The sequence below is a fragment of the Pollicipes pollicipes genome, unplaced genomic scaffold (genome assembly GCF_011947565.3).
Source record: "Pollicipes pollicipes isolate AB1234 unplaced genomic scaffold, Ppol_2.1 Scaffold_7231;HRSCAF=8579_pilon_pilon_pilon, whole genome shotgun sequence".
Classification (NCBI taxonomy): domain Eukaryota; kingdom Metazoa; phylum Arthropoda; class Thecostraca; order Pollicipedomorpha; family Pollicipedidae; genus Pollicipes; species Pollicipes pollicipes.
In genome coordinates this window covers 1,018,376-1,028,471 of record NW_023597034.1, presented here as the reverse complement: position 1 = coordinate 1,028,471, position 10,096 = coordinate 1,018,376, and the positions used below count along the sequence as shown (strand labels likewise).

General features: G+C 53.9%; 1 protein-coding gene across 2 annotated transcripts; it reads right to left on the bottom strand.

Annotated features, from left to right (window-relative positions):
* Nucleotides 1-247: 247 nt before the first annotated feature.
* Nucleotides 248-6,701, bottom strand: LOC119110633 (E3 ubiquitin-protein ligase rnf146). 2 transcript variants are annotated; one of them, XM_037234535.1, is made up of 6 exons: nt 6,612-6,701; nt 3,745-4,092; nt 2,692-2,857; nt 2,136-2,280; nt 1,662-1,792; nt 248-1,307 (listed from the first exon to the last, which is right to left on the bottom strand). In XM_037234535.1, the coding sequence occupies exons 2-6, from the start codon at nt 4,027-4,029 to the stop codon at nt 1,069-1,071; spliced, it is 966 nt and encodes a 321-aa protein (XP_037090430.1). In that variant the 5' UTR covers nt 4,030-4,092; nt 6,612-6,701; the 3' UTR covers nt 248-1,068. The 2 variants fall into 2 exon arrangements, with proteins under 2 accessions (XP_037090430.1, XP_037090431.1); XM_037234536.1 differs by having other exon boundaries at nt 3,745-4,055.
* Between the last annotated feature and the right edge of the window lie 3,395 nt (nt 6,702-10,096).

Here is a 10,096-nt window from a genome sequence, read left to right as displayed (position 1 = left end):
GGATACAACATCTATGAATCCGCTAATTCCAACACCGTCGAGCTTGGCAGTAGCATGTCCCCAGCGAACATGTACGCATATCCTTGCAAGTTTTGAGGCGTAAGCCCAGCCGACTACGCCCCTGCCGGCCAGCGTTTGCCCGCCACTGAGTGTCGGCCACGTCGAGACTGCACGCTCGCCGTTGGACACCGGCCGGCGATGCCGCCGACCGTTGGCTATGCAGACGTGTTCGACTGACACACGGGGATGCGTGGCCCAGCGGGCGGTGTTTTATGCGAGGCTCTTAATACATACACACAGAAGTGCTGAAAACGCCGAACACCTCAACAATACGCGCAACAGAGGCAAGTGACCACGCTTTACGCACGCCAATGATAGCAATGGCATCTGGGGAGTTTCCTGTCCCACTATGCTGCTACTGTCTAGCGTAACACTTGAGGAAGCGTAGACGACGCCGTGATTTGTGACAAACAATACTGCGACTTCTCTAGTCACGAACGTGCCGCCAGTCGATGCCGTGCCTCGTATGCCCATGGCGAACTAGAGTGATCACATTCCGGCTACGTTACGACCAGCGAACACGATAGTTATGTTAGCTGCATAAGTGTCAAAGAGCTGAAGAGCAGCATCAATCAGCGTAGCAGTGGTCACACGGACCTAGGCTACGCGCAGGAATCGGGGCACTGCGTACCGCACAGGCCGACCAGCAGAGTCCGTGAAGGTGAGGCCCGGCCCTCGCTTCATGAAGGTTGACAATCCCGCTTTTTACATCCTTTCCGTTTCGGTTTTGGTCTCAGTCATGCAGACCGCAATCATCGTCACCGACCCTTTAAGCCGACCTGGCTTCTATAAGAAATCGTTACCTTCGACGAGGCAACAATACTACGTTCGCTGCCTTCTACAAGCGCATTTCCGACTAGCAGCACGACATTAGGTCATCACGAGCTAAGCCTTTCGGTAAGCCACCACCGACTGTCTTCTGTTCCTCCACGTCACCGCGAGCCTCCCGCGCAGGTGGGCTCCCGTTCGCCCATACGGCCGCCGCTGACTGGCTGCGGCACTCTGACGTCACTGCCGACGCGCTCGCTTCCTGAGTCCGGCCACGCCCTTGCAGCGCGTGGCGGCGGCGTCCGGCGCGTCGCGACGAATGCGGCGCCGCCGGCCGTGACACTGGTCGTTGTGCTGGGTCATCGACGTCAGGTCGATGGTGTAGAGCTCGCCGGCCACCTGGACCTGCAGCGACGTCTGCTGCGCGACGAACGCGGCCTCGATCTCCTGGCTGGTCCGCTCGTCATACCGCCACCAGCCTGCGAGCGCGGACACGAAACGCCAGGTGACGGCAGGCTGACACGCTCGTCATACCACCACCAGCCTGCGAGCGCGGTCACACGGCGCCTGGTGACGGCACGCTGACACACTCGTCGTACCACCACCAGCCTGAGAGCGCGGTCACACGACGCCTGGTGGCGGCAGGCTGACGCGCTCGTCAGCCCGCCGTCCTGGCAGGAATGGGACAGCGAAGAGTCTCGGTGCGACAGCAAATGCCACAGGAGTCCCGCTCTTATTTGACTGCCACACAGTTGCGCAGCGTTCGGACGCGGCGCCCCGCCCCCACCGGAGGGGGCGGCGCGCCCGCTAGGCAGCAGCAGGGCTGGACTGACCGTTGCGCCCCCGGTACAGCCAGTGATGCTGCTGACTGCTGGTGTCTAGGCTCCGCTCCAGCTCGCTCTCGTCCAGCAGGCGAGGGTTGTTGAGGTAGCGGTCCGACACCTCGGCGCGGCAGTAAGCACACCTGTCGGCCCGCGCGTGCGTCAGCCGCGGTGGCCCGACCGGCCAGATGACGGCGGCGCACGCCTCGGGCGACACACCGCACCCCGCACGGAAGGCCGGTCATCCCGACAGTGAAACGGTCCTCATAGCAACACGATTCCGCGCAGCATGGCTGGATATTTCTCAGAACAGGGATGGGGGGCCAGCACCCTCTAAGTCCCACCTACCTAGCATGTACCAAAAGCCAAATGTTTAGGTTTCACAAGCCTAATGGCCAGACCACTCAACCTCCCCAGACCCGAGCATCTCAAGCCGCGGCGTGCCATACAAGATACCATCTATGGCGTCCGCCCTCCTATACGGACCGTTGTGACACTTTGGCTGCTCCCTTGACGCAGAGGAAGCAGAAGACGTGGCCGCAAGGCAGCTTGACTGGGTGCAGGCACTTCTCCAGGCAGATCCCGCAGTCGTGCTGCGGCGAAGCCTCGGACGCTGACGGCGCCGATCCCCCTGGAAACACGGGCTGTCGTACCACCGGGTGGGAGCCAAGCTGTTACAGTGCGCAAGGCAACTATGCGGCTCACGGCAATGCCTTCTACTTGCAACGATAATGCACTGTGACAGTAGGTGATCGCAGGCCCCTGATAAGACGTCGGCAATAACAATTTTAAGCTTCTCTGCCCCCCATCCTCCCAACCAGTTTCTAACTGTCCTGGTGGATGGGTAAAGTCTCGACAAACTCTTTGGGATGGTGATGCACGAATAAGAATAAAAACTTGTTGCTCCCAAGTACAATGGTTGTAACACACCTGATAATCACATCATCGCGGATGATTGGCAAGCAGACAAAGACATTCTCACACAATTAGAATACAGCTTTGGGGATCAAGTTAACAGCCTTACCCAGTGTTTTCTTCTCACCTGCTGGTGACTGCACAACATTGCTCGCCGCTGATCCGGCGGCATCTGGCGGGGACGACGGACGACCGCCTTCTACTTCCCCGCCACCAGAGGCGCTGTCTGTCTGTGGCCGACTGCTCGACCCTTCAGCCTGGGAGGCCGACGGCTGACTAATTCCCGTTGCAACCTGGCGGCCAAACATAGATTTACGCGTAACGACGCCGACCGGGAGAATTAGAGCCTCACTTCGGGACAGCTCGTCTGGTTAACAAAAAATGATGGAAGGGGTGCCGGTAGTGTAGTGGTTAACGCGTCTGCGTTAACCACTGCGCGTCTGGGAAACCAGAGGTACGGGGTTCCATTCCCCGCGGTGCCCGCCCTTCCTGCCAGGGTGAGAGGCAGGCGACGCCATATGGCCTCAGCAGCTGAGTGCGTCGTAAAGCCCCAATAACATGACATGACATGATGGAAACTGTGGCGTCCATTCTGATAGCTCAGTTGGCTGGAGCGCCTGCCTTCCGATCCATCTCCCCGTGGCACGGTGGGTTCGAATCGCTCTACGCGCCGCTATTTGTCTTTCACATACATGGCTTGCGGCCGGCGCCAACGGCCGGTGTCAACGGTCGCGCTAACGGCCAGGTGACGTCAGAGGGTAGGACAGATCGAGCCGAGCATTGGGATACATTCAACTTCCGCCACCAAATTCTGCCACTGACCCGGAATTTCGCGATCGGATGGATGGGATCAGGGCTCATGCAACAAGCACTGCCTAGCATGAGCTCTTGCTTCAACAAAATCATCCAATGAAGAGGTGCAAAATGTATACATTTTTTAAAAAAATGATGCCTTTTATGCTTGTTGGTTACCCAAAGTGCCACATTAGAGATACAGAAGTCCAACTCTAAATTTGGGGGTGCAGCTTCTACAGTTTAGCAAATGGTGCATTGCAAGCTTGTGCAATTAACAAGCTTGCATTTGCTCTAGACTGAAACTTGTGATACACTACACAATTAAAATGTTTCTGATATCAGTTCTTCTGGTACTACATGCCCAGTGTAGCTTTTGGTGATTTACCGCGGGCGTGTCACATCCACTGGAACCACTGCATCCTAGATTGGTGGGCGGCACCGAGCCGGCGGTGGTGTGCTGCGCCAACGAGCCGTCCCCATCGCTGCCATGGAGACCGAACACGCTCTGACCGCCAGCCGACCGGGGGGAGCGGCGAGTGCCGCGCCGGGTCTCCCGCCTGGCGCCCCCGGTGGCGCGGCCGCGTGCAGCCGGCGGTGGTGGTCCGGGCGCCGCCGCCGCCACCTGGGTGGAGCCTGAGGTAGCTGAGTCCGGCTGGCTTCTGGAGTCCATGGGCTCAAATGAGAGGGCTTGATGTGCTGCAATGTGGGGCCAGCTTCTCAAATATGGGAATGTCTGCAACAATGGCATGAAGATAAGCACTGAGATTTTGATAGGATCCTCATAAGCTGATGCCTCAAGCAAACAGCTATCTATCATTTTTTCTTAATAATTTCATCCCAGTCATTTGATGGTTGGATAGATTGTACCTTCACATGCATTTTTCAATCTTCTTCTTGAAATGAGCAGAAGCTAAAAACCAGCTTTTCTGCCCTGACAAATAAGTATCAACTGATAAATATGTGTTTCTGCTTTGACATATACAACTGAATCTGCCACTTGTCCATTCTTAAAAAAACAAAGCTGTAAATATCAACATGGTATAGGTTTACAGCAGTACTTAATCATAAAAAGAGCATTGTACATCAGTTGTCATTTTTGAGGCAGAACACATCATAAATAATCATAAAACAGGCACATCTATACTCTTACCTTCTAGCTTAAATAATTATGACAGCAAACATCTGAACACCACAGACGCACAGCAACTGCGACCCCGGCGCCATTGCTAAGCTATTGGTATGTGGTCACAACCTTACTGGGCATCAAGAACCAAACAAATATAGGGACCAAGGTAATAAGAATGCAATGAAATATGTTTCTTGTGTCCAAGCAGTCAAGTGATATTGCATCATTGGAGTGGCATGAAGTGGGATCATTTCGTGACTTAGTATTACTGGATTTTGAGCCCAAGGGCCCAGATGACCTAACCTAACCTAACCTAACCTAACCTAACCTAACCTAACCTAACCTAACCTAGCCCAACCAAACTAAACCCAACCCAGCCCAGCCCAGCCCAGCCCAGCCCAGGCCCAGGCCCAGGCCCAGGCCCAGGCCCAGGCCCAGGCCCAGGCCCAGGCCCAGGCCCAGGCCCAGGCCCAGGCCCAGGCCCAGGCCCAGGCCCAGGCCCAGGCCAGGCCAGGCCAGGCCAGCCCAGCCCAGCCCAGCCCAGCCCAGCCCAGCCCAGCCCAGCCCAACCTTGCCTAGCCTACTTACCTTGCCAGTGTCTGCCATTGTTATCATATGGATCATATGTTGAGGGTACAGTGACAAGTTGTCCTTGAAATGTTCCTGTTTTATGATTATTTATGGCATATTATATCTCAGAAACATCAATTGGTAGATCACTTAAAATCACAATGTCAGTATTACTAAGTATAATACATCCAGTAATGCTAAATCATTGGTGGTATTGGTGAACTGTCAATATCATAAATACAGTAATACTAAGTCCCTAAATGATCCCACTCCAATTCATGCAACTCCAATCATGTAATATCCATTGACTGCTTAGGTATGTAGCAAGCATATTTCATTGCCTTCTTGCTACCTTGGCCCAGTACATTTCTATGGCTCTTGATGCACAGCAATGTTGTAACCAGGCACCAATAACATAGCGATAGTACCGGGATCATGTTTGCAGCACTCAGATCTTCTGTATGGTAATTATTTCAGCTTGAAGGTAAGGGCATAGCTGTGCCTGTTTAATGATTATTTATGATATGTTCTGCCCCAAAAATGATGATTGATGTAGAATGCCTTTTTTTAACATTAGGCACCAATGTATACCATGACCACCAATACTTACTTTTCAGGTGGCTTAATGGCTGACTTTGTGCACAGCACATTATGTCAGCAGAGACCATTGCATGTGCCCTGAACTCACCACTTAAGAAACAACAGTTCAGTTTACAGCAGATCACCTCCAACCTAAATGCCAGACAGAATTTTGCAGGATATGATATGCATAACAGCACAGCCACCTGCTAGGTTAGCCACTCTCTTTGACCAGTTACTAACATACCTTTCTAAATATGTTGGGCCCAGGAAAATGCATTGAGAGTAATGGAGTAGCTGCTCCAAGGATACTGTGCAATACCCTAAGCTAAGAGAGACAGCAACATAAATGACATGTATGGCAAAAGCATGGTTATCAAGTCATTTCTATGTACTTAATATTAACTCCATAGAACTAAAGAACTGTTAACTGCTTGCACTCTATGCTACTGGGGCCACTCCTCGCTATCCATACAAGGTAATAAGCAATGGTTTTTAATTTTGCAGCCAATGAAACAGTAATGCCCTGTTATAATTATGCCACTGCATCCTTGCATATGTGCAGATTATATGACAAGTTTTGTGCATTTATGCTGCTTATGCAGAATCAATGGCAACTCTTAGTTGTGTCACACAGGATTCATTAAATTAATGTTTGTTGCTCCAAGCAGCACAATATCAATTTAAGTTAACTCTGCTTTTCACTCAATTAAATGCTCAACTGCAAAGTAGTCTAGATGGGGTTAGTCCTGGAGACATGGTACGGAGAGCTCAACAACTCTGTGGGCTAAAAAAAGTCCCACGCCGACATTTTTTTGGTTAACAGGAACTGAAAACAGCATATCAAGCATCCAATATTCAGCGCACATGAGCCACGATACTAACAACGTAGGACATACTGTCGTTACATGTCAGGTTGTGACATCTCACCAGTGATTCCAGCTCTTAACATCCCCTTAAGCCTCAGTCCAACTCACATTTCAGCGTTAGGTGGAATCAATTCCACAACTTCCCTGCATGCCGCACGTTGCTTTCGACACGCACCACCGCGTACCTCCCGTGCCACCGTAGCGACGCCGACGCGTGCAGTCCCGTGACGATGGAAACCAGTCTCTTCATGTTTCTTTCCTGGTGCGCCGTTTTAGGTCTTATTTTAAGTCGACCTGTTTCTTTTTTCTTTACGCTCCTCCTGACGGACCCAGCCTGCGGCCGTCCGGAGAGCATGCGATGGAATTCCTGGCATGCATTCGATTGAACACACAGGGGTGTAGAGTCTTCTTCAGTCAGGTGGGGTTCAGCCCTCCTACCTCGGCTCCAGCGGCCCCCAACGCCGGGGAAAACTGAGCCAAGTCTGGGGATAAACCTGTTTCTTGGCATTTGGGGCGGGTTGGGTCATCTTTTAATGTCCATCCCTCAAACTCATTTTTAGAAACTGCGCCTATGTCCACAGATGTTGCCCATATCCCCAAGCTGGATCCAGACGGTGCGTAGTCATGCAAAACGAGCTGGAAGCTGAGCTGCAAAATGCAACCCACCGCAAAATACGCCAGGCCTTTTTTACTGCCCAACTTTGTTGAGTATTTCACTCGCCACGGTGTGAGACTCACTTGCCGCTGGCGTTCGGCATTGTGCGCACAAGCGGGAAGGAGCACAGGCGCCGTCCTTCGTGTACGGCTCTGACCCGGTTGCACCCGATGCGACGGGGTGGTTGTTTCGGCAATCTGTCGCCATGCACCTGTAGGCGGCGAGCACCTCCGTAGACGGCGCCACCACCGTAGCCATCATGAAAGTTGTAGGCGCCACTGAAAATGCGCCTGCCGCCCAATCCGCTAGATGTCGCCGTGTCCTACGCAGTATCAGATTTCACTTGGAATTTGTCACGTCGACTCCGCCAGCTGTACCTGCAATCTTTTCCTGCCGTTTAAATCATTTATCCACGCCGACAGAGAAAGTTCTACCTCGTAACGACCGTTCATTTGGCGAACTGTTTCACAATGTCTCATAGGCCTTTCGTCAGCGGCGACAGTTAAGCTCTGCAAACATCCGCTCCCGCTCTCACGCCACGACACGCGCGTGCGACGGTCGGGTCACTCGCTGCTCCAGTCACTGTCGAATAAACCTTTACTGTTAAGATACTCGCTCAAGTGTTAGTGCCCATACGCACGACAGTCTCCAGGTGAGGCGTCCTCAGGACGCACTTGGGCCGGTTGACCACGATGCGGTAGTCGTTGAGGCGGGAGAAAACGTCCCGGAGTCGGCGCTCGTGGTCGCCCAGGGTTACGCAGGCCACCAGGATGTCGCCTATATGCACGAAGACGCCGGGTAGTCTGCGGAGGACCTCGTGGGTCGGCTCCACTGGAATTTTGTGAAAGGCTCGGGAGAGGTCCAGCTTTGAAAAGAAACTGCAACCGTGTAGGTCTGCAGCGAAGTCCTGGGGGCGTGGCACAGGATAACAGTCCGGGATGGTGACTGCGTTAAGGGCACGATAGTCGCCGCAGACCCGCCAGCGGCCTGACTGACCTTTAGGCTCCAGGTGCAGCGGGGTCGCTCAACTGCTCTTGGAGGGACGCATGGTGCCATCTTCGAGCAGGTGCCTCACCTCGGCTTTGGCAGCGGCGAGGCGGTCAAGCGCCAGTCGGCGCACTCGAGCCACCTTGAGCGGCCCCCTGGTCTCAATGAAGTGTGTGGTTCAATGTTGACCTGGAGCTCTGGCAGATGGCGGCGAGGTCAGCTCGAGAAGCTCGTCCCAGAGCCGGGCCAGGTGGTTGGCGCCGAGCCGCAGTTCCTGCAGGCTGTTGGACCGGGGAGAATGGGAACCCGTCACCAACACGTTACCAGAGGGCAGTAGCAGCGTGCGGGCGCATAGGTCGACCGCGAGCTCATAGTGGTGGAGAAAGTCAGCTCCGATTATTGCTGCCTGGACATCGCAGCCAGGAACCGTCATGTGAAGCTGCGGTCTCCCAGCTTGACGTCACTCGCAGTGAAGCCGTGGGTGGTCCCTGCGGATCCGTCGGTTGCGGCGATCCGTAGGCTGGCGGGCTTCGGCTCAGCTTCTGCGGGCAGCTGCGAAGTCGGTAGGACACTGACCTGCGCGCCAGTATCCACCATGTAGGTGGCGTCACTGTCGCGAACATGAAGCAGCCGCCCCAGAAGACGGATGCCTGAGGGTTGGGGCGCAGGTACACTCAGGCCAGGTCGTTTCCCGCCCAGGAGCAGGGGGCCTGGCACTTCTTGGCTTGAGCGCCAAACCGTGCGTGATAATAACAGGCCCCACCCGCCGGACGGGATGGTGACCCATCCCCCCCCCCCCCCTGGCGGCGGTAGCTGGGTCGCCCACGGTTCTGTTCAGCACGTGGCCTTCGAACTCGGTACTGCAGTCAAAAACGACACGGATCTTGTTGGCCTTCTGCGGGCGATAAACAGCATGGTGGTGATGTACCACACCCTACCGTTGTCGAGCTTCAGTTCGTCGCTGGGAACTCCCTCTGCATACCCCTTTGCTACAGTTATTTCCATGAATCCAGTGTAGCCTCGGCGATAGGACTCATTTCGCACGAGTTTCGACTTCAGCTCTTTCAATCGCTGCATTGCCACAGTCTTCTTGTTTGGCAGGGATATCTTGTCACTTTTCAGTGGAAGCGGAATTTCAAAATGGCCATCTTCCCATTGCCAGGTCCCCTCCGATACCTTCTTCCCATTGCCAGGTCCCCTCCGATACCTTCTTCCCATTGCCAGGTCCCCTCCGATACCTTCTTTACGAACTGCTGGTCCTGGATCGACAGGTCTGTCTTGTTCTCGCGTCTAGTTTCCTGAAAATCTGACTCAAGCAGTTGCATCACTCCCAGTCGGCTAACCTCACGTACCTGAGACTTAAAGGCGAAGTGGCAACGTTTTTGGTGCCCTTCACCTGTGTGCACCAGATGACACGTTCCTTTGTCTCCGCTGCTTCCAAAGAGGCATCCAACGATGCCCCATTCCAGACGTGTCCTGACAGCCCAGGGTTCGTCTTTTTCTCCACAAACAGCCTCCAGGGGCTCAATGGTACGCGAACAGTCCATACCCAGCGGCAGGGCCACTGATGCATCTTGGAAGAACACTGACATCTTGTCAGCTATCCCTACCAAGTGCTCCCACTTCAGGGCTGTCTCTCTTTTGGGGATACCTCTCTTGGAGCATGGGATTTCAGGACGAGTATATGCTAATGGAAACTTGATGACGTCATCTGCTGTCAGTGGCCGAATCGGCAGGCCTTCAACTGCTTAACTGTCAATGGCAGACTTGTCTGCCATGGTGCTCAGCTGCAGCTTTGTTGCTGTACCTTTAACATTTAGGGTTTCGCAGGCTGACTTGGACACAAAACATGCATCTGACTTAGCGCCAAGTAGAGCATACACTAGCAGTTGATGCTCAGCACACACTAGCAGTTGATGTTCAGGGTTGTTAGCGTGACTCAGCAGTACAG

What these genes read in the sequence shown, in the direction of transcription:
- LOC119110633 (XM_037234535.1), bottom strand. Translation starts at nt 4,029, where the DNA reads ATGGACTCCAGAAGCCAGCCGGACTCAGCTACCTCAGGCTCCACCCAG. An exon ending in GCAGCCAAAGTGTCACAACG is followed by an intron (nt 1,793 to 2,135) that starts GTCCGTATAGGA and finishes GCGGGCCGACAG; the next exon opens with GTGTGCTTACTGCCGCGCCG. An exon ending in GCTGTACCGGGGGCGCAACG is followed by an intron (nt 1,308 to 1,661) that starts GTCAGTCCAGCC and finishes CCGCGCTCGCAG; the next exon opens with GCTGGTGGCGGTATGACGAG.